General features: G+C 47.1%; 9 protein-coding genes across 9 annotated transcripts; 4 read left to right on the forward strand and 5 right to left on the reverse strand.

Moving 5' to 3' along the window:
• Window positions 1-168: 168 nt before the first annotated feature.
• On the reverse strand, window positions 169-1,007 carry LY89DRAFT_622458 (uncharacterized protein; the record flags this gene model as incomplete). The annotated part of the gene is made up of 2 exons (XM_018210975.1): window positions 696-1,007; window positions 169-647 (listed from the first exon to the last, which is right to left on the reverse strand). Coding segments are annotated over exons 1-2 (486 nt in total), but the record flags the coding sequence as incomplete, so codon positions are not given.
• Window positions 1,008-1,440: 433 nt separating this feature from the next.
• LY89DRAFT_672757 (cytochrome P450) lies at window positions 1,441-1,906 on the reverse strand (the record flags this gene model as incomplete). Its single annotated transcript, XM_018213307.1, has 2 exons — window positions 1,441-1,600; window positions 1,713-1,906. 2 exons carry the CDS (start codon window positions 1,904-1,906, stop codon window positions 1,441-1,443), a joined length of 354 nt encoding a protein of 117 aa, XP_018067906.1.
• Window positions 1,907-2,888: 982 nt separating this feature from the next.
• On the forward strand, window positions 2,889-3,378 carry LY89DRAFT_687605 (uncharacterized protein). The gene has a single exon (XM_018215536.1). It carries the CDS (start codon window positions 2,940-2,942, stop codon window positions 3,336-3,338), a length of 399 nt encoding a protein of 132 aa, XP_018067907.1. The 5' UTR covers window positions 2,889-2,939; the 3' UTR covers window positions 3,339-3,378.
• Window positions 3,271-4,297, forward strand: LY89DRAFT_687606 (uncharacterized protein). Its single transcript, XM_018215537.1, has 2 exons — window positions 3,271-3,828; window positions 3,889-4,297. The coding sequence occupies exons 1-2, from the start codon at window positions 3,375-3,377 to the stop codon at window positions 3,921-3,923; spliced, it is 489 nt and encodes a 162-aa protein (XP_018067908.1). The 5' UTR covers window positions 3,271-3,374; the 3' UTR covers window positions 3,924-4,297.
• A 553-nt stretch (window positions 4,298-4,850) lies between these two features.
• Window positions 4,851-6,408, forward strand: LY89DRAFT_591122 (fructose-2,6-bisphosphatase-like protein; the record flags this gene model as incomplete). The annotated part of the gene is made up of 5 exons (XM_018209635.1): window positions 4,851-4,971; window positions 5,039-5,625; window positions 5,670-5,783; window positions 5,829-6,055; window positions 6,102-6,408. The coding sequence occupies 5 exons, from the start codon at window positions 4,851-4,853 to the stop codon at window positions 6,406-6,408; spliced, it is 1,356 nt and encodes a 451-aa protein (XP_018067909.1).
• Window positions 6,409-8,255: 1,847 nt separating this feature from the next.
• On the reverse strand, window positions 8,256-10,908 carry LY89DRAFT_737531 (uncharacterized protein; the record flags this gene model as incomplete). Its single annotated transcript, XM_018220269.1, has 2 exons — window positions 8,256-10,245; window positions 10,298-10,908. 2 exons carry the CDS (start codon window positions 10,906-10,908, stop codon window positions 8,256-8,258), a joined length of 2,601 nt encoding a protein of 866 aa, XP_018067910.1.
• Window positions 10,909-15,546: 4,638 nt separating this feature from the next.
• LY89DRAFT_159875 (phosphoglycerate mutase-like protein) lies at window positions 15,547-16,804 on the forward strand. The gene is made up of 2 exons (XM_018205488.1): window positions 15,547-15,660; window positions 15,710-16,804. Exons 1-2 carry the CDS (start codon window positions 15,605-15,607, stop codon window positions 16,659-16,661), a joined length of 1,008 nt encoding a protein of 335 aa, XP_018067911.1. The 5' UTR covers window positions 15,547-15,604; the 3' UTR covers window positions 16,662-16,804.
• A 142-nt stretch (window positions 16,805-16,946) lies between these two features.
• LY89DRAFT_159889 (uncharacterized protein) lies at window positions 16,947-18,020 on the reverse strand. Its single transcript, XM_018205489.1, has 2 exons — window positions 17,651-18,020; window positions 16,947-17,601 (listed from the first exon to the last, which is right to left on the reverse strand). Exons 1-2 carry the CDS (start codon window positions 17,839-17,841, stop codon window positions 17,232-17,234), a joined length of 561 nt encoding a protein of 186 aa, XP_018067912.1. The 5' UTR covers window positions 17,842-18,020; the 3' UTR covers window positions 16,947-17,231.
• Window positions 18,021-18,459: 439 nt separating this feature from the next.
• On the reverse strand, window positions 18,460-22,065 carry LY89DRAFT_651786 (leucyl-tRNA synthetase-like protein). The gene is made up of 2 exons (XM_018212181.1): window positions 21,917-22,065; window positions 18,460-21,870 (listed from the first exon to the last, which is right to left on the reverse strand). Exons 1-2 carry the CDS (start codon window positions 21,986-21,988, stop codon window positions 18,574-18,576), a joined length of 3,369 nt encoding a protein of 1,122 aa, XP_018067913.1. The 5' UTR covers window positions 21,989-22,065; the 3' UTR covers window positions 18,460-18,573.
• Between the last annotated feature and the right edge of the window lie 103 nt (window positions 22,066-22,168).

Raw genomic sequence — 22,168 nt, forward strand, 5'->3', positions numbered from 1 at the left:
CCTGATTCTGAACATCAAGCAAAATTTCTATATCCTCCCTCCATCCCCAATACAGCAGCAAGAAGACCTAAACTCCATCTCCCTCACCCCCAATAACCAACCCATCCACCCCCACCCCCATCAACCTTCACTCTTCTCACTAGGAATCGTCACCCCCTCCTCAATCCCCCTCACAACCCCCCCCACCAACCCCTCCAAATTCCTCTCCAAACTCCCCTTAATAACCCCCACAATCAACCGCGAACAACTAACCCGACTCTCACACCTAATCACCAACCCCTCTCCCTCCCCCTCCCCTTCCGCCCCTTCAACCCTAATCACCGTCTCCGTCACAACACTCAACGGGCTCTTCCCCCTTAGAAAAATCCCATCCGTCAAATTCGTGTACTCGCCCGCACTCTCGACGTCCGAGCTCCACAGCCCGCCGGGGACGTCGGCCACCTTGTCGCGGATGGTGTAGATGCGCGTTTCGGCTATTTTCTTGGATTGGTGTTCGGTGGGGAGCGGAGAGGGCGTAGAGGTAGGGAGGGAGGTGTAGGAGGTTAGGTTGCTGTCGGCGGAGAGGATGAAGGCGTGGTTGTGGAGGTAGGTGAGGGCTGTTGAGCGGGTGATGGAGGGGGGGAGACGGTGCGTTTTGGTGAATGTTGCTGTGTGGGGGTTAGTGGGTGGGGTTTTGGAGGGGGTGGTGGGGTTACTGGTCATTTTGGATGAGGAGGCTGATTTCTAGTTCAAGAGGGATGCTGATGATGAGAAGACAAGAGAGATTCGATGTATGTCAGGATAGAGCAGTGCGGCTAGCTTTATTCAACCATAGCGCTGGGGCCATGTTTCTCAAACAAGTGTCGTCGACGGAGACCCGAACACAAGCACGATGCGAGCTGTTTCTATGAGCATGACATCCGATCCGAGAGGCTGTTAAAGAGCTAATCGCCATGCGTTTCATCTGATCTTGCCACCTATAATCCGCGATCCGTCATTCTGATCTGGCGTTTTGAAAATGAACTGGATCGATGTGCAGATCTATTAAGGTATTCCGATACTTAGAAAGGCACGGAATTTCACCGAACTACTCGCCAAATGATCTACAGACCAAGAGATCTTAATAAGCAAAACCCTTAAACAGCAAGTGATAACTATATCTCCCTCCAACACATGCAACCAGCCTTAACGCCATCCAATCCCCTTAGTCTATATCTCAACTTCCTTAACCCCATCAATCAACTCTTCCTCACCCTCAACCTCAGAAAAATGATCTCTGGCAAATTCGATGCCTATGTCATTCCAACATTTAGACTAACATGGAGCTTCATCAACTAAACAAAACATTTAAACATCACCTAATAATGACAACATATCCCTTCTACCATCATCAAGACCTCCTCAACGCCACCCAATCTTCCTACTCTATCTCTATCCCTCCACCCTCAACCCACCACTCAATCACCCCTTCCTAACCATCAATCTAACCATCAAGGGCCCCTTATCCCACAAATTAAACGGCCGCTGCCCCTCCAACCACCCCTCCCCTCCCTCCGACAACTCCATATCGAAATTCCAAATCACCCTCGCGAGAATAAGCCGCATCTCCGTGTACGCCAAACTGTATTTTACATCAGCCACTCTTCATTCCGCACCCTCATCCCCAACCCAAATCCAATCCAAACCAAACTAAATCAAAGGGAAAAATAAAATAAAATAAAAACAAAACTTACTTCTTCCCCAAACAATTCCTAGGCCCAACATGAAACGGCTGCAACGCCTCCCGATCATCGTCCTCGAACCGCTCATCGCCAAGGAAGCGTTCAGGGTGGAACGAAACCGGGTCCTTGTAGATGTTTGGGAGGAGACTTACAAGTGCTAAGACTTTGGCCAGATTGCCAGGTGAAGGGAAAATATCAGGAGTCATTGTGATGGAAATTGATAAAGCAAAAGTATTAAGGGAAAAAGAGGAAGGTTTTCAGAGTGGAAGTTTAAAGAGGAGGTAAAGAAACATTTTAATCATTGCATGAGGGGCAACAAGTGATGCACTCTCAAACTGGCTTGAGCTTCCTCGCTTCGTGTTCGTAATCAGGTTCAGCATGGATTACCCTCGTCCATTCAAACTGGACGATAGGAACAAGATCAGATGACGGATAGTTTGCCCCAATCACATATTTCGAGTACTTAGAGCACCATGAAGCCTGGTAATGTAGTATATCGATTGGATGAAACTCTGAAACATCTCGCATCGGACTGTCAAACCACCGGCACGAACCGAAGTCTAACCTCTCTCGCGATTGGGGTGTATGCTGTTATGGGGACCCTGTGGCAAGTCTTTCCCCAAAGAAATTTTGACATGGTTCGTGTTTGTTAATTTGAAGTTTCCATCCTCGAAACAGTGGCAAAAGGAGCATGAATTCCCAAATTTGCAGACAAGGCGGAAAGTTCACGACTAACATAAAACAAAGAATAGAGTCAGAGTACTGAGCTGTGGATAGCAATTTGTCCTAGCAATTCCATTCGAAATAACCCAACAAAACATCTTCGAGAATTCATGAATCTTGATCAGATTATATATAGACTCTAGGCATATGCAAAGAATCAACGGCAACAGACCTATATGCAATAGAGGTCGATAGAGACCTGAGTTGATATACCCCTTGTGAATCGCTTGTCTCCACAAGTTTGGTCATTGTACTGTACATTGCAGGAGAGCAAAGACTTGAGATCCCAAAGGGACTTTTGGGAGAAGCGTGCACGGACGACAGGCTAACGCTTTAGGGATTAGTGGAAAGGAAGTAGAAGAGAAGCAGAGTTGAATTCCCCACCTAGGTACGCTGCTGTATATTACCTCCAGATGGTAGTCTATCATTGTCCTTCTCCAGGTGCCGTCCTCCTCTGCTTCGCCGACAAGTAGTGTATCTTTCCTTTCCATCCTCGACCAGTCGAAACTATTGTAAATGGGTTGCATCAACGATCTGCAGTACTGGCTTATCGTTATCGTTATCGACGTCTTATCGTGCAGCAGCATTAGCATTTCTCGTCAGCAAAAGGCCGAACCCCCAAGCCCAAGAAAGAAACAGACGGGAAATCCATTCCCTCTGCATCCCACCATTCCTCTCTCAACATCCTCCCACCGTACAAGATCCATCTATATATCGCGCGCGCATCGTGGGTCTGAATCAAGCGGTGTGACATCCGGCTCCATCTTGCTTCTCATCCCCTCTTTGTATCCGTTCTCCTGTTTGTCTTATCGCTGGCAGAGCCCGTGCTTACCCCTTCCACCCTCTCCCGACAAGGACAGACGGCAGAATGATTTCAGGCGTGATGGCTGGGAGCGGGGGTCCAAAGAGCCCTAAACAGGCAAAGAAGCAGATGTATAGCATGGGAAATGTATGTCTCTGTCTCTGTCTCTGTCTCTGTTCTGCTCTCTGCGCCGTGTGTTCTTCGTCGTTTTGCTTCAATGTGCCTTTGTTGTGTTTCTTTGGCTTGGTGATGTAGAGAACGCACGTGCAGAACAAGGCGCATCGTTTGGCTGCTGCAGCATCCACCACCATTCCAGCATGTGTTGGGTTGGCGGTGAAGAGAAATGCAGCAGAGTTGAATGGGGCTGCAGTGCCTTGCCAAGATGCAGACCGGGAGAAGTATGTTCCAGTCCAGTGCAGTCTGCTGGTACTTGGGTGTCCCTCGACCCGACACTCGGCTTAAGGGACGCTGAAGTGGAGAGGTGGAGAGGTGGAGAGGGCGTGGTATTAGTGTTCCAGGAACCCGAGGTTGAGGATCTCAACAGTTGTGGTACAAATACAGTACCAGCCCAGCACCGATACCTAGGATATCGGGTATCTGTGACTACAGTACATCCAAGTCAGTGCTCTGTTACCATTGGAGGGGAAGAGCGCCTGCATATACAGTACTTTCCCATGACCCCAATCTTCTTGTCTTAGTCTCCTGATCCAGTTCGGCGGGACAGCTGATGTTCCCACTGGAGATGCCGAGATATTGCGGTAACGGGCGCTGCTAGCTGCAGCGCAGTAACCGTCGATGAGGAGATTATTCGACGGATGGGCGAGAAGAAAAAGAAATGCCCACAAATAAAATGCACCTGATACTCGAATACTTCTGGAAGGATTGTGCATGCGTGGAAACAAAGACAGATGCACGTCGAGTATATGCTCGAATATCCAAGTATGAAGTAATGAGAAATAATAAGGAGGGAGATGCAATAATATATGTGATGGATATGTGATGAATACTGTACTGTAGTGAGTATAGGATTCGCAGTCGCAGCCGCAGCCTCGTGCGGGGTGGGAAGGGAAAGTAACGGGGGCCAAGAGGGAAAGGGCCACTGGCACTGATTTGACACTGAGGGGCTTTTGATCGTCATAATCTCGCAGGGGCCCCAAGCCGCCGACCCACAGGGAAGGGAAGCCTAGCTAGCCTCAGCAGTCCCCAGTCCCCAGTCCACCCACGCCCGAGGGAAGTTGACCCGAGCTTCCACCACCATTTCCATCACAACTTTACAGTAAAACTTTCGTTCTCCATTCAACCTTCCAGCGCTTTTCCTCTCCCCTCACCACCACACGATATTGCACCCCCCAACACATTCACGAGTCCAGTCAATTATCAACGGCTACATGGAATCGTCATTACATTGCACAATTACTTTGCACTCGTAATCAGACCGTCGACGGCGGGTCTCGCGATTCAGAGCAAGCCGCTCGAAGCCGTTATTTCCCGGTCTTCTTGATACCTCACGCGATCAACTCCACACATCATCCCATTCTACACCTCTTCTTCAATTACCCCGAACACCTTTCAATTCTTCTCCAGCTTCTCCTACAACTCTCCGCTCGTCTGAAAATTCCACAAAAATGGAGCTCGCACGTCCCTCCAGAAAGACTAACGGCGTGGGCGTCCAGGTCGGCGACACTCAGGTCTGCGTGGTCATGGTCGGTCTGCCAGCTCGAGGCAAGTCATTGATCGCACAAAAGGGTAAATATCTCCCTTTTCTTGTATCACAGTAACTCGCAGATCTAAAACTGACGTCCTGCGCTCCCAGCTCAACGTTACCTCAAGTGGCTCTCGATCGATGCTCGAGTCTTCAACGTAGGCAATTACCGACGAAAAGGCGCCGCACAACCTACTGCCGATTTCTTCGACGTCAACAATGCAGAGGGTGAACGTGTCCGACGAGCTGCGGCCGAGGCTGCGGTCAATGATATGATTAAGTGGTTCAAGCACGAGCACGGAATCATTGCCATTCTTGACGCTACCAACAGCACAAAGTCTCGCAGACGCTGGATCAAGGATCGCTGTGATTCAGAAGGCATTGAGACCCTTTTCGTTGAAAGCAAGTGTGATGATGAAGATCTGATTATGAGCAACATTCTTGAGGTGAAGACTACTTCTCCGGACTACAAGGGACAAGATCCTGAGAAGGCCGCTCAAGATTTTCGTAATCGCATTCGCAATTATGAGAAGATCTACGAGACTATTGATGAGTCTGAGCAAGATCTTACTTATCTGAAGATCATGGATGTGGGCAAGAGATGCATCATCAATGCGATTCAAGATTACTTGCAAAGTCGGGTTGTCTACTACTTGATGAACTTGCACATCAAGCGCCGATCTATCTGGCTTTCACGAGTAAGTCTACCGTCCCGACCTCAGGACACAGCTAATTATTCAAGCACGGTGAATCAATGTATAATGTTACTGGTCAGATTGGTGGTGATGCAGATCTGTCTCCTCGAGGTGAACAATATGCTTCGAAGTTGCCTGAACTGGTTATGCAATCATTTGAAGTAAGTTATCTCTGCCCAGACTAGATCCTTTGCTTATTTTGCCAGGGACAAGAACACCCTCTCACTGTCTGGACTTCAACTCTCAAGCGTACCATTGCGACCGCTCGACACCTTCCTAAGGAATGGAACCAACTCCAATGGAAGGCTCTCGATGAACTTGATTCGGGTGTTTGCGACAACATGACATATGCTGAGATTGCGGAGGAGTATCCAGAAGATTTTGAGGCTAGAGACCAAGATAAGTACAACTACCGTTACCGAGGCGGCGAATCGTAAGTCTTCTCCTCTACTTCTGTCGTCTCATGCTGACCTCTCCAGCTACCGTGATGTTGTTATCCGACTTGAACCCATCATCATGGAACTCGAACGAAGCGAGAATATCCTGATTGTCACCCACCAGGCAATCCTGCGATGTATCTATGCCTACTTTATGAAGGAAGACCAAGAACGATCACCATGGCTCAACGTCCCTCTTCACTGTCTTATCAAGTTGACCCCTCGAGCATACGGTACCGAGAAAGTGGTTTACAAGGCTAACATCGATGCTGTTTCGACATGGCGCGGCAAAGGCAGTAAGGCCCTGCATGAGGATCCAACCGAAGAGACGGAGAGTTTGGCGAAGTAGGTTAAAGGGGATGAAGAAAGACGAGAGTTCGAATATTTTCATTTTAGAATATGTTTTGCTGATCTAGTTTTTGGTGTTTTCATAGGCTGGCTGATGTTCACGTTTCTCTTCAAGAAGATGTTTCCCTTGTCAATGGTCCCCAAGCTTCTTTCGTTGCGTCAAGGGAGGGAAATATCACTATTGAGTCTGAGTTTGTTAAATTTCCTACGCATTACGCATACGGTATGAAGGCAGACGGTATGAAGGTAGACGGTATGAAGAAGGCATCCTGGGTCAAGGGGATAATTACGTATCCCCCATACCTTGGGGTGACACACTTTGAGAAGACCATGAAGGAAAACGAGAAGCCAGTGGAGGAGTCCGTTGGGGTCTTGGGATGTGGGGTCTCGCTACCTTTGGGTACACATTACGACGGGCTGCAGCCAAACTACAGCGAAAGAATGCAGAAGATGTTTGATCTGCAACACGGATCATCCGAAAACTTATCGGCTGCCGATATGAAGCTCAAGGAAGAGTACTCGAGGATGACTGAGGGTTGAGTTTCGCTCTGTGTCTTGGGTCCTTGTACACTGTCGCTCTCTGGTTCTCTACATTTCGGTTTTTACACTTCTTCGACTTTCTTGTTCTCTCGACGATCCCCGCTCTCGGTTACTCACTTACGACTTTTCGATTTGTTTTCTTTTCGGCGCGCATAAAAGAATGGATGCATGGAAGATGGAGTTGGCGGTTTATCTGTGCATGGCTATGGAGTCTGGTGCGGTGGGGGTGTTGGTTGGTTGGTTTTTCTTGTGCATGAATGATGGAATGGGGAGGAATAGTATACATAGATGCTTGCAATGAAATGCTTACGATAAGGAACGAATACTACTGCGAAAAGACGAATATCAGGCTCAGTTTTGCGGTTGTCATACTTGGTGGGGATTAAGGCTCTGCTTTCGTGCGGTGCTGGCTTGGTTGAGGTTCCGTTTGGGATTGAGACTGGGCTGGTGGCTGCGTGAGTTAGCTGGTAATTGATCCTTGCCCACATTTTGTTGTTCTTGGTTAGGTGTGAGGGTTCGTGTGTGGTAATGTGATGTGATGTGACGTGATGTGATGTGACCTTTTCACCCTCGCTCTTCTTGTGTCAGTCAACGCAGCGCAATCAAAGTCTTTCTCATCAGCCCCTATTTAGTGACCCGTCCCAGCTACCCTTCCTCCTCCCATCCTCTTCTTATTGATATCCGACACTTGTCGAGATACTCAGACTCTTGGGGTACGAATTAAGTGATCGAGAGTCATCCTAAGATTGACGCGGCGTTGCATCCATAAATCTACTGATAGGTGGCATTATATTACCGCAACGTTTGTGAGGAACGGTAGGTAGCAAGGACCGGGATTTCCAGTTGAAACATGTTTGTTGGAGTGAGAGGACAGATCCGCGGAACGTGGGTCAAGAATTTTTCGGGGGACGGAGATTCGGGGGGGGGGGGGGGGATCGCAGGAAGGAAAGTGGGAAGTTTGGTTCTGGGATGTGATGTGATGGGTTTGCGGTCGTGAAGTTATATTTCACGTGTACGGTTTCGATCCAAGGTCTGGAGGGTTATAGAAGAGAAGGTTAATGGGATTTATTCTATTTATTCTATTTATTCTATTTATTCTATTTATTCTATTTATTCTATTTATTCTATTTATTCTATTTAACGAATTTAAAATTATTTTATTAAGAACCGTTTTTATGTTTAGAAAAATCTTTATTATTTTTTCAGAAAATTAAAAAGCAACGATTTTTTTTATTTTAATTAACTATGTTTTCGCGAGAATCAACGATTTTTTTTATAATTACAAAATGCGACATGCAACAAAACTTCCTAATCATCGTCTTCAGTCAAGTCAATGATCGTGGATGATCCAGACTTTCCGCTCTCCTTATGTCCGCCCGCCGCCAGACTATTCCAGATCGCAGTAGCAAGGTCATCATCATAGTCACCGCGGGTCTCGTCCCATCCCTTTGGTCGCATTTCTGGTGCAAATGCGCTCCAATCCTTACCCTTGCCTTTGAGATCGGGCCCCTTAAATTTCTTGGCTGGTGGACCGACATCGTCGCTGTCACCATGTTCGTCGTCATGACCGTACTTGTTCTTTGGCTCTTGTCCGGTGAATGCATCAGGACGAACATCGGTCGAATCCTCGACATCCTTCTGACCAAAGTTTTGCTGGAGGCGAGCCATCAATTCTCCTTCATTGGTAAGGAACGAAGCATCGGCTCGGACGCCAGTTTGGAATCGATAAGACTGGGATTCGATGATGCCGATGACTGTAGCGATGATCTCTGGGTTCCTGGTAACTCCTCCTGTAATCATCGAGTTAAAATGGAACGCAGAAGGAGGGAGGGGTAAACACAAACCAGTAAAAGCCTTGCCCATCAGTACCTCGCAGTCCTCGCAGAGATACAGACCACATCCCTTGACCGTTACCTCTTCTCCGTCACCATTGAATCCGATTTGCTCCTGGCAGCACTTGAAGTCGGCCAACGAGGGACAGATGCTGCACCACTTAGCCTCCTTAAGCAACTTGCCAGGCGCAAAATCCCTAGCAAAGCTAGCCTGAGCTGCCTTATTGACCACTTGGGGATCGAGTAACGGGGTATCAGCGACCGTGAGTGGCACAACTTGATGCTTGAAACAAGTCATGATCTCGATGCGAGACGTGGTGCAAGCTCCGCACATCTTGGTAGGCATAAGTCCCAGCTCCGAGTAACCACCGGAGATCTCTTCGAATCCGCTGCCATCAGGCCAATAGAAGCCCTCTACGTTCTTGGGACCGCCGAATTTATCCGTCAGACCTGCCTGTCCAAAGAAGGGAGATTCGCAGAAGTGGCAGACTTCATCCTTAGGGGGACTGATGGTTGTTGACTTCTCGCCGGTTTGTAGTTCGAAAGGCGAAAACTCGGGGGGAGGTTGGTAGTTGAAGGTAATAGGGTGGCAGAACGAGGTCTTCATGTGGATGTGGCGAATGCCTGCGGTGATACCTACTAGCTTCGGGCTCTCGACAACGACATCGCAGCTTCTCTCCTTTCCCTTCCCCTTTCTGGTAGACGATGATGTGAGTTTCTTGTCTTGCTTGCGCTTTTGCCTGCTGGTGTAGCGTTTTTCGATCTCGCCAGCAAGGGTCCTGGTGTTGGTGTTCGGGGTATGCGGCTCGCCGGCTTGGTCTCTGCTTGTGAAGCCTTCTGGAGTTGTCTCGCGGTTGCGTATGTTTTTCTCTCTGAGGATCAAGTTTGGTGCGAGGGCGCGGAGGGAAGCAGGGAGTTCTGTATACTCTCGAATGGACGTGAACTCGCAATGTTGATCGAGTTTCTTGCAATAGGAGCATGGGCCGAGGGCTTTCTTGCCAACGAGGCTGCATCGTACCTTCTTGTATCGACATTGGTTACAGCTCACATATTTTCGGTCCTTAGCTGCTAGACGTCCTTTCCTCAAGTTCGTGAAATACTCTCGTTCTTCTTTACTGCGAGAGAGGACATCGTTCATTCTTCTGCTCAAGGTATCTTCGTCTCTTGGACCAGCACAGCAAGGAAGCTCGTCGTCGGCACATGCTTGACAGCTGTTCTGATACCTTCCGGCGTCAATATCGTAGGAACACTCCATCCTAAGAGCCTTACACCGCTCACAGGCTTTCTTAAACTTGGGAGGGATGATGAGCTCGCAATCGCCCTCGCAATCATCACATGCTTCACAAGGATATGTGTGGGGATCTTCGAGGAGGGAACATGCATCGTTACCGGAAAGGAAGCATGCCTTGCAACCTCGGCGTTGGGGATGACCAGCAGTGAGATCGTCGAGGGTCAATCCATCGTCTCTGCTGTGGTGTCAGTGTCTGCATGTTTTCTGAGATGATGCTGTAAACTTACCTCGTAGATATGCCCCAACGTTGAGGCTTCTTCACAGTTCTCCTGGACTTCTTTGGGAAGGAAGCTCCATATCCAGAACCATCTTCAGAATCTTCACCATCCGCGTGTTCGCTCTCGTTGCCATCTTTGATAGATCTCAAGTATTCAAGTGAGTTCGCTTCGGTGAAGTGAAATGTGACAAGCGAACGATATCCCACCATGCTTCTCTTCCTGACAATGAGGTTTCCATCTTCGTCAAATTGATCGACTTTGACTCTCTTGACCTTCGGGGCAGATGATGGCTCAGGTGATGGTGTGAGATGACGGCGCTTGCCCGACGGATCGTATGTGCCAGACTCATCTTGATCAATGTATGCGCTTCCACTTCCCGTCGGATTGAAACGTGCCTTGTGAGATGCAGCTCGGCGATGTGAGTCGATGAATTCCTTGAGCTTTCGCAGGTCGCGTTGTTTCTGAAGCCATTCAGAGCTTCCATAACCTTGAGCGAAGAATTCATCCTCAGGAGCATAACGAGCTGCTCCGAGCGCAGGGGTGGGGGAAGGTTCGCGTTCGTCTTCGTCGTCGCTGGGTACCAGTGGTATATCTGGACGTGGTGAGGCTTGTTCGTCCATGATAGAGGCTCGCGAAGAAGGAAAGGGGGTGGTAGTTGGGATCTCGGATCGCGGATAAACTTCGGAGTTTTGTGTTTCGCCGAGGAGTTGAATTCGTGAGGAGGAAGATCTGGGGAAGAAGATAACCCAGACCACTAGTGCGATTAGGTTTTTGGAGCTAAGACCGTTTTGTCCGTCCCCATACAGATCAGCGGAAAGGTGAATACAAATCGGTGAAAGTGGAATGAGATCAGCGAAAAGGTGAGTACATCTCAGTGAAAGTAAAATAGAGACCAGCGGAAAAGTAAATACCGATTAGCGAGAATAGTGAATACAAAGTAGTAAGATGGTGAAGACTCCAAGGCACAGTATATTCCCTTGGTCATATGTTAGTTTCTTACTACTTTTTATTCTAATCTAAAAAGGATAGGACTTATCCCGTTTCAAACTACCGGTTTGCTGACGGACTTTGTATCAATTTGATTTGTACACTTTCTTTCTAGATTCAAGCAAGCTAAAATATAATGAAGGAAGTTTGTTTGCATAGTTTTGTCCCAAGTTTCTATAAAGTCTTAGCGTTTCAGTATATAAAGTATAGTGTATTCCTCCGATCAAGTGTTAATTTCTAGTTACTTGATTATTCTAATTTAATCTAAAAAGTAGAGAACTTATGCGGTTTTGAAGTGCTCAATTACTGACAGACTTTGTGTCTCCAGTCTTGATTTTGATTATGCACTTTCTTTATATTCAAGCAATATATTTCTATATGTTTGATGAACTAACACGTGATCAAAAAATACATTGTATAGTCATGTCTAGAGTCTTTACAAGGTCTTAGCTTTTTCCTCTAATCATATATTAATTTCTTGCCATTTTTTACTTCAATTTGAAAAGGAGAGAACTTATGCTGCTGTAAAGTGCTCAATTGCCGCCGGGCCTAGTATCTTCAGTCGTATATTTGTTCATGCCATCTCTTCAACTTCAGGTAACATGTCTCCATATTTTGGCAAGCTAACATACAAGGGGGGTACACGTGCAGTGTTTCCGAAGCCTTAGGTTCAGTGCCTTACTCCACGCAAGTACAGTGTACGCGTTGACCATAGGTTGATTTCTTGCCACTTGATTATTATACTTTAACTTGAAGACGAGAGAACTCACACCGCCTTAAAGTATTCAATTGCTGACGATCTTCGCTAAAGTCCTGTTTCCACTCCTCCCATTCATCGTCATATAAATCGGCAATTGTTTCCAATTGCGGTGCAAAGTTCTTTTGCCTTGGTCTCGGTGGTGGTGAACTGTGACGCTTCCTTTTCATCTTTTTAGGAGACCTGACCTTGCTGGACTTCACGGCCAGCATGAGAGTGCACTCTTTTCCCTCCGATACTTCCTGTAAGCTTAGACATGATCAGGGAGTATGCTTTATGGGTGTGTTCAGAGTGCTCATAAAGCCATAATATAGTGTACCTTGATCCTATGTTAGTTTCTTACTGCTCGATCTTATGCCGCTTTAAAGTGCTCCCTTGCTGATGGACTTTGATTCTTTATACAAATTATGTTTATGTACACTCTTAAAATGCATGTCTCCATATTTCTAGCAAGTTAGCATATGATCAAGGGCGGGACAATGTATCGATATCGCTTCGAGATAAAAAGGGGAGATCTCGGTTCGCGGGTAATCTCCGGGCGTCCTAGTTTGTGGAGGATCTGAAATCGCTTCGAGAAGAGGGACCGAAGAGATAGCTGAGACGGCCAGTGTACTCAGAGACATTGAGGCTACGACTGCTCAGTCTCCTCAATGCAGACCAGGGAAAAGGTTGACACGAACTCACTTTCAAGCTTGAGCCAGTTGATGACATTAATGACAAAGGCCCGCACCCCATCAGACTTCTTTGAAAGCGCTATGTTTTAGGGTCCGAAGGATCTGCTTCTCCTAAACAGCTTAGAAAATGTGTTTTGAATAGCAGCTTGGTAAATACAGCTATACATCGTTATATTCTGATGGATGTGCTAAGACTATCTAATCGTTCTAACATCAATCAGCGATAAAGCGAAGATATAAAGCTGCTCCTTGTGTTAAGAAGTATCTACAATAAACTACGTCTAATGTATCGGTTTGTAAAAGTGTCAATGTTCGCCTCTCTCCTAGGGACAACGGAGAATGAAAACAGTCGCTAGAATTTGTGTAATGAAATTATTACAACTGAGACTGTCTCGTCTTTTGGACATAGATCAGGAAAAGGTGAAGACTCTAAGGTATGATCTGTGTGCAGGAATTCTAATGAGTCCTCAGGCTCTTACTCTGTAAAAGTATTGAACTCGCTTCGAAAAAAGGGGGCATCGCCTCGCGGGTAATCCCTGGGAGTGGTAGAGTTGAGGTCGCTTCGAGTGAGATAAGGGGAGGCGCTAGCTCGGCGGAGTAATTCGGTCAGGTATTTTGAGGCCAGGACTGTTCCGTTGCCTGACACGAATCAGCGAAAGGGTGAATGTAGAGCATTGGAAAGGTGAAGATACAAGGCTGTGCTTTGGTGATGTGATTGATTTGATTGATTTGAAGTCAAGACTAAACTGTCCTAGCTACTTGTAATCATCAGCGAATATAGTATTTACGAAGAAGTACGTCTCAATACTGTGATTCATAAAAGTGTTGAAGTCGGCCAAAGGAGACTGAAGATGACCGCTACAGCGACTACTGTAGTGAAGTCTTTGAGACTGTTTTGTCCCTATAGGACAGATCAGTGAAAACTGAAGACACAAGACTATGGTTTACGTGAATAGTTAAGATCATTTGCGTCTCAATCTTTTCATTTGGATAGGTGTCAAAAGGCGGCCTATGATAGAGAAGAAGAAATGAAGATGATTGCTCGGAAAACAAAATCTGAGGAGTGTCTGCACTTAATTACCTAGTCCTGCGTCATCCGGCTAACGCAGATCAGCGAAGACAGTGAAGGCAGAATACTGTAGTTGGTGTGCAACGACGCTTACAAAGATGTACGTCTCAATCTCGTGGTTTTTGCAGGTGCCGAAGTCGGTTTTGAAACCTGCTTGTAGAAATTAAGAAACTTGTGGAGAAGGACAAAGAGAGAGAAAGATATCTGATCAAACCACTGGTGAGAAGTGGACATTCGATCCTGGCTCAATCTATAAACCGGCGAAAAGAGCGAAGGTAGGAGGTCGTCGTAGTTTATAGAGATGCTGAACTTACTTGATAGAGAATGAAGAAAAAGGGTCAGACCATGAGTGCAGTAAGAAGTCAAAGCAACTTTATTGTGCTGATAAAGATCAGCGAAGAGGGGGGAGATGTCAGACTACGATCTTCCGGGATAAGGGCTTGAAGTCTGTTGTAACGATTCAAAGAGCGTCAACACTTGTTCCTCACAGCTGTAAATTTTCAAAGGCCGATTGCCTTTTTTTATTATTAAGTGAAGCTACATAAAGATACACTGCTGTCTCGAGTACTCCCCAACATCTTGCAACACGTAACAACTTTTTGGTGGAGCACTTTCAAATCAGTATAGTTGGTGTTTAGCTTAAGTCACTGAGACAGCATGATGTCTACTGACGCTGAGAGCTTGTCTATGGCAAAACTGATTTGATGGCAAAGGTATGAAGGTGCAAAAAGGGGAGAAAGAACTTGAAACAATCTCAATGGAACACTAATCTATGATTGCAGACAATAGAAGGAACTTTCTGTGAAAGCATCAAGTTGGTAAATCCCCTTTTTGAGCAGATGACGTAGGCGAACCTCTGAATGTCATGTAGAATCAGGACTATGATAACGGCGTTGCGAGTTCATCACTAAATGTGTCAGGTACAGGTATGACTCGAAGAAGGAGTCATGGCCAACATCTTCAGCAGGAACAAACCAGCGCCGAGATATGGAAACCGAATCAGGTAAAGCTCGGGTTGTAAGTTTTCTGAAGCTTTAGTGGTCATCAGAAGAGAACAGTATTCCCCAGCCAGTTGATTTTCATGAGATGACCATAGTGACATAGAACCTGCCTAGTTTGATGGCTGAGACGAGTGGCCACAGCGAAAGAGGGGGGTATCTAACACTGGGCGAAGACTCTGAACGTCAACGTTTACCAAGCCTGTTTTCCGAGATGCAAGGAGTTCCAGCTCGAATCTCAAAGAGAAGTATCTGGTTGTACAACTACAATAGATGATGTTATCACAAGGATAAGATGCCCAACTCAAGTTCATCAGGATGGAAATGTAGCACGAGGAACAGGCTGAAGCCAAGTCTTGATTCAAAATATCTAGGGACACAAACGACATCGAGACTGAGACTATTTGAATAAAGGAATATAAATATTGGTAAAGCGTAAGTATAGTGCTCATCTGCAACAGTCAAGGAGTAAGTGTACTGCTTCGCGCATGCTTGAGCAATGAGCCTGGGCAATGGCAGGCTTGAGTCTTCCTTTCTTCAAGAACGAACTTTCCCTGAGGGCGCTATGAGAATTTATCAACCGCTCGTCCATCTCTGGGAAGATAATACGTATTCACTAGACAGAATGCACAATGATAGAAATTGGGAAGCCATGATCATTGTTGGTTGTCATTTGAGGTCTGCAAGCAGCTAGCCCGCTGAGGTTAGCTCGCACGCTAAACAATTTGTACTAAACTTCGAAAACTCTGGTGCATTTCTTCATCCTAAACCATCATCCACCAAGCATGTCTTTTGGCTGAACAACAACGAATTCCCACCCCAGGTGGCGGGATGAGGCTCTTCTTGATCAGGCACGGCGAGACCGTCGATAATGTTGCAGGGAACTAGTATGGATCGCCCTTCTCAGGTAGAAACTCTTTGCTAACAAATATTCAGCGCCGGTACAACAGATTCCGCCCTCACCAATCACGGTGTCCTTCAAGCCAATCGTCTTGGATCACATTTTTCTGCGACAGACATTCGTGTCACACATATCTTCTCTTCCGACCTCAAACGCGCGTTCAGAACCGCTGAAGCAATTCGCGAAGCTCAAGATCCTGCACCCTCGAAGACGACGAAACTCGAGATATTGCGAGAGCAGGACTTTGGGTTCTATGAAGGCAAACAATTCTTCGAGCGGCCGAAGGAAGGGAACAAGACTGGGAAAGACGCACATCTTGAAGCTCATCGTGACGAGCCTGGTTTCCAAGATGTAGAGAGCAAGGAGAGTATGAAGTTACGAATGGAGACATTCGTCGATGATCATCTTGTCCAGTTGCTACATGAGGTTGAAGCACATCATTCTGTGGTCGTTGTCGCACATGGGATAATCCTGAGTCATCTGTGGAGATTACTGTTGAAGAGATTTCCTCCTGGAAATGTGGCCGTGCTGCCAGGTGTGCAAGCTGCAGAGAGGGGATTCAGTTTGGAGTACCTTGGCGGGTGGTCCAATACAGGCTACTTGGAGCTGGAAGTCAAGGCGAAGCAGGAGAAAGTTCACGAACACACTGCTAAGGGCGAAGAATCATCATTGCCTTCTAAAGCCAATTTGCCTGAACTCGAGTCGAACTCTGATCCTGCAGAAGAACCAATGCCATCCACATCCACCGCAGAGCTGTGTATCGAAGCTTCGAATGTTCCCCAGAAGCCGTCAATACCGCCTCCTCTCCCAGTCAACGCACCACCTGCGCCCTCGAAACTGCTCAACATGTCACTTCTCGTGATGGCAGTGAACAGTCAAGTACATCTGAAGGGTCTGAAGAAGACCCGTGGTGGCATTGGAAATTTGAAACACGATTCCAGTCAGAAGACTATGGACTCGTTCTTCAAGAAGCGAAGACTCGAGTAAGCTCTGGGTGCACGACGACGCCTTGAAGAGATGCCCGCGCGAATATACCAAAGGAAATATACGTGTTTAAAAGCTTATCTGGGTAAGTCTTGTCTTTTTTCTTTACGAGCCCATTCCAAGTGACATGATGATAAAACCCATTCACAGACCTGTTCTGAATTATATGTGGATCAAACGTTTCCAGTAAGTTACAAACCTTCTTATGCCCATCCTGAGTAGCCGTCCGTTTCGCTGCATTGCGTCTAGAGAATTAACGCTAACTTGCTGTTGTAGACTGCTGTCTGATCACTCAAACATGCTCTCGCATCTTGTTGTCTTCACATACATGACAAGATAGCTGACACGATCGCAGGCCCAGATCCATACAGTGCATATATCACCGAATTCCCGGCCACACAGCACGACTAGACTCGAGCGAAGATCAGGGGCAGATTGGATAATGGGGTATGGGGTATAAGCATTAGTCATATCATAACTCATAAAACACAAATCAAAATCCCAAAACTCCACCCAAAACTCCTCGCTCCATCGTTCATCATGGTCATATACTGCATCCATCATCATCATCCCTCACAACCCAACACAAGCCCCAACAACAAAAACCACCAACGCAGCAGCACTAACCCCCTCATTCCTCACCGCAGCCCCTGTATACTGACTCGGGCTTGCCGTACTGGTCGCATTCCCATACCCAGGCAACCCGCCGGTTCCGGTCGAGTAAAACGTACTAGTCGTCGTTCCGACTAACGTAGTAGATGTAATGAAGTCCGTGCTGGTGCTCGTGGGCGTTAGAGTGGATTGCTCAATGGATATTATGGAGGAGAGGTAGGAGGATATCTCTGCTGCTGTGGAGGTCGAGGTCGAGGTGGAGTTTAGTGCTGGACCGCCTGGTGTGACGGTGCTTAGTGTGCTGGACGGTGTGGGTGTTAGGGTTGGGGATCTGCTTGTTTGTTAGCTGGTGCGCAGAGAAGGGATGGAGGGAAATGTACAGAGTTGTCGTGGTGGTCGTTGATCCGGATAGGAGGACGGATGTATCTGTCGTGGTGGTAGTAGAGGAATAGCTCTCTGATGGCCACGCCGGCAGGACAGCCGTTGTTGAGACGCCATCTGATACTATGATCGTAGTGCTTTGGGCAGTTGCTAGAGCTGCTAGAAGGAGAAGGGAGAGGAGCGGTGCCATCTTGACAACGTTTGAAGAGAATTGATATTAGATTATGGCTATAGAGAAACGGAAGCACGCACAAAGGAAATGAAACGGGGAAGAGAGACAAGATACTTATCCTCCCCAACCTCGTTGCTAGTTGGCATCATGCGAGAACATGAAGACGTTCAAAATGCCATCATAAACCAACCTCCAGGGGCCGTTCCATGGCCATGCACAAAATGCAAAGCTTGGCAACGATGGTGTCCGTTCAACAGCTGTCAAACCTACCTCTGCGCGTGCGTGGTGGAAAACTGGGTTGAAGAAAACCAAGTGGCTGAACAGCATAAAGCCACAGCGATCGTCGCCTCAGTTTCCTGCCTTTTGCACATTTTCCTCAATGTACAACACTTAATTGGATGATTGAAGTCGACGGAGAGCTTTCAAGAGGGGAGAAGATAAAGAACGTGGCTGGTGAGGGGAAAGGTGCGTCATGCAGCATGAGCGTTGTTAGCCGAGATGCTGACAGGGGAGTGTACCTTGATTTGTGCGTTGAAGCCTCACGATACTTGAGTTTTGACGGAAGAATAATTTTGCGGGACATCATTGAATTGGATATCCAAGGTCGATGATAGTCAGTGAAGATGCGAAAGGGTAATTGTAATGCTTTTCATTCATGATATCTCGTCTATCATTTCATCTCAACAGGAAAGCAACAAGTCATGATATCTGTCAGCCCAGCCACTCCGATTCACAAACAAGAACTTCACATCAAGCATCCACATTCTCAAAATGGAAGGTTGGTACTCCAGGAACAGCACCCTCAGCAGGTTGCGGCAACGCCTCGACCTTCTTCTCCTCACCAACCACAACTCCCATCTTCCCACCCTCATCCACCTTAATGACTTCTACAACGCTCAAGCCTGCAGCTTTCTTCAATCCTAGAATCATATTCTTCAAGGTTTGGATTTCGTCAAATGCTAATTTGCGCTCAAAGATCATTTCTGGCTTCTCGCCTGCTACGAGTCTCTTCTTCAAGGTTTGCACGAACGCCATTGCTTTCTTGGCCTCGCCCATCTTAGTGATCTTGCCATTCAATTCCTTGTCGTTGGCTGATTTAGTGGCTGGGTCCCAATATTCACGGAGAAGCTCGATGTACTTCTCCTGCCACGCAGGGAACCTTGCAGCGGCGAAGATGGTAAGCTTCTTTGGCTTCTTGAGATCATAGCCAATGTCCTTGCCCTTTGCTTTCTTCTTTTGTTGAGAGGCTTCAGCTGAGGTAATGTTGGAAGATGTATTGCGGACATATTCACGTGCTGCAGTCAAGGCTGGGACGGCAGCGGGTGTCTTGGGGTAGAGGGCATTTTGAATAGTGTGAGGCTTCTTGAGGACCTCGAGCCAGATGTATTCTGACCAGTGAGGTGCGATGACGGCGAGAAGAAGAGCTTGGAGCTCAATATATTGCAAAACGAGATCGCGGTGCATCTTCACACCTGCTGCGATGCTAGCTTCGCGGTAGAAATCCCTTGCGCCGGTGAAATCGTACAGGGCGGATTTGAGAGCGAGCTTGTAATCGGTGTTTGCGTAGTGGTGTTTTGCTTCATGGACGAGGGAATTCATCTCATTCTCAAAAAGAGCGTCGAGGAAGTCGTTCTTTGGACCCGATCGAAGATTGTCTTGGTCCTTGACTTGTTCCTCACACCATTCTCTAAGAGTGAAAAGACGGAGGATGTTATTATCAGCAACATCTTCCTCGAAGTTTGCATCTGCAACTCCATCGCCGGCATCAGCTAGAGCAATGCGGCTTGCGTCTGCTCCATATTTCTTCACTAAATCGTCCAAGGTCATGAAGTTGCCAGTCGACTTGCTCATCTTCTCTCCATTGAGGAGCAAATGACCATTGGCACGAATGCCCCTTGGCCAGTACTCAGGGTCGAACATTGCAATATGGATGTAGAGGCAGAAGGTAAGATGGTTGGGAATGAGATCCTTTCCAGATACTCTGAGATCCATCGGGTACCAGTATTCGAATTCTCGTCTCATGGTTGCGAGGGCGTCTTTCGAGATACCACTTTCCTTGAGCATTTCGTCACTGAGCTCTCGTCGAGCAAACACGTAATCCCAGACTTCGTCGACCATTTGATCTGGCTTGACACCAAGAGGACCGGGAGTCTTGCCAAAGATGTCTTTGTGAAGAAGATGTGCGATGGTGTAATATGCCATATAGATGGTACTGTCACTCAAACTCTCAACCAAGAATTGTGGATCCCAAGGGAGTTTCGAGCCAAGACCATATGTTCTTGCGCAAGCCCACTGATTAAGCCAATTGAGAACACCATCAAATCCGTTCTTCGTCTCTTGAGCATATGTGTTAAGTCCCTTCCCATCTGCATTATCCACATATTTAAGGGCAGTCTGCTTCCATGACTCTTCTCCGTAGTCGAGATACCACTGGTCCATCAATGCGACGCAGCAGTCGTCCGCTGATCTGCTTACGACTTTCTTCTCTGGTTCAGCGTAGGCAAAACCTTCATTGGCATCGAGAAGCTGTTGTCTGACTTTTGGCTTTGCTACTTCAACCTTCTCGCATTTGAATTCGCCGATCACCATGACACCCTGGTAGAAGCCCTCCTTGTAAGCAAGTTCCTTTGCTTCCTCAAGCTGCTTGGTATCTTTCGGTGATGCAATCTTGAGCTTCTTGACCAAGAAAGGTGCCGTCAAGTCGCCATAAGTTGGTGTCTTGATAATAGGAACAATCTCCAACTCAGCCCACTCCTTCCTGATACCATAGTATTCCGCCTTCTTCGCAAGATCTGTGACAGTGGCGAAATCATCTGGACTGTCAGATGGTACCGACGTGACAACTCCAGTGCCTTTCGTAGGAAGGACCGACTCCATAGGTAAGATTCGAACACCGTCCTTGTGAACCGAGAGAGGTGCATTGACAAGTGTACCAACGCAAGCTGAACCAAGAATCTCCGCAACCTTCTCGCAAACGCCATTTTTAGGGAAAACGCCTTGATATGACATATTTCGTGCTGCCCGATCCGTGATGACATAAAACTCCTTTTCTGAAACCTTGAAAACGCCATATGTAATCTTTGGTCCAACAAAACAACAAGTCTGTCCATACATCGTCTCAGGTCGCAGGGTTGCTGGGACGAAGAAGATGTCTGCTCCCTCTGGGACTTTGCCTTTGATGGCTTTCTCAGCTTCTCGTGCCCACTCCTTGACCTTCAACTTCAATGCAGTGTACTCCTGAGGTCCAACACCTTCTCCTTCACTCCGGTCGTGATCCATACATGGTTGTCCGTCTTTAGGTGAGTAGATTGTGTATCTCTTGCCGAACTTGATCTTCTGCAATTCCTTGAGACGGTTCATTTGCCAGCGTATGAAAGCATCATAGTATGGATTTGCGTCTGTCGTAACAAATGATCTTCTCCAGTCGATTCTCGCACCAAAGTTCGTAAGATCTCGTTTGCACAATGGAGGGAAGTAGTCCAACCAATGTAGAGGATCAGCAAACTTGTGAATATCCTCCATAGGTATCCCAACAGCTCGCATGATCTGAAACTGGTACTTCATCTTCACAACCTTGCTGGCAGCCTTGCCCTTCTTCGCTGTGAACTTCGTCACATCTTCATGGTGCGTACTTGGCGTTGGTGTATTAGTCTTGTCTTCCAGAACATCGTCGTCCTTGTAATTCTCAAAGTTCTTCCCAAATAACTTGACCTCGTTTATAAGCTTGTCCGCACACGCCTTGATAGGCATACCCGTGCAGTGAAAGCCCATAGGAAACAGTGTTCTCTTGCCCTGCATACGTGCAAACCCAGCTGTAAACTCGATTTTACTAACACAGAAAGTATGTCCAGCATGTAGGGTCCCGTTCATATATGGGTAAGCCATGGTGCCAAAGAACTTGGGTTGCTGTGCTCGAAGGTCGGCGGGGGAGATTGAATGGAGGGGTATTTCGGTGGTAGAGGGCGCGTCCGGTTCGAAGACTCCATCTTCTTGCCATTTCTTCTGGTATTTCTTCTCAATTGCAATAAGGGTATCTCTTTTCTCTGTCTGCAGACTGTTAGTATAGGTAAAAATGAAATGGCGGGGTACCTACGCCTTTCAACTCCTTGGTTTTGGAGATTGTGGTTGTCTCCAAAGCCTTGGTGGTGGCGTCAACAGCTGCCATGATCGCAGTTTACTTCCGGAAGGAGTGGATGGTTTGTTTTCGAGTCTTATACTCGTTGTTAACTCCCTCACTGAGTCATCGAATAGCTTGGAGTTTTGAGACGAAGAGACAAAATTATTTTGGTGGGGTAAGATACTGGTGCCTGAATACTGAGGCTTCAATTCTGATTCTACAATACTT

The sequence above is a fragment of the Mollisia scopiformis genome (assembly GCF_001500285.1).
Source record: "Mollisia scopiformis unplaced genomic scaffold LY89scaffold_19, whole genome shotgun sequence".
NCBI lineage: Eukaryota > Fungi > Ascomycota > Leotiomycetes > Helotiales > Mollisiaceae > Mollisia > Mollisia scopiformis.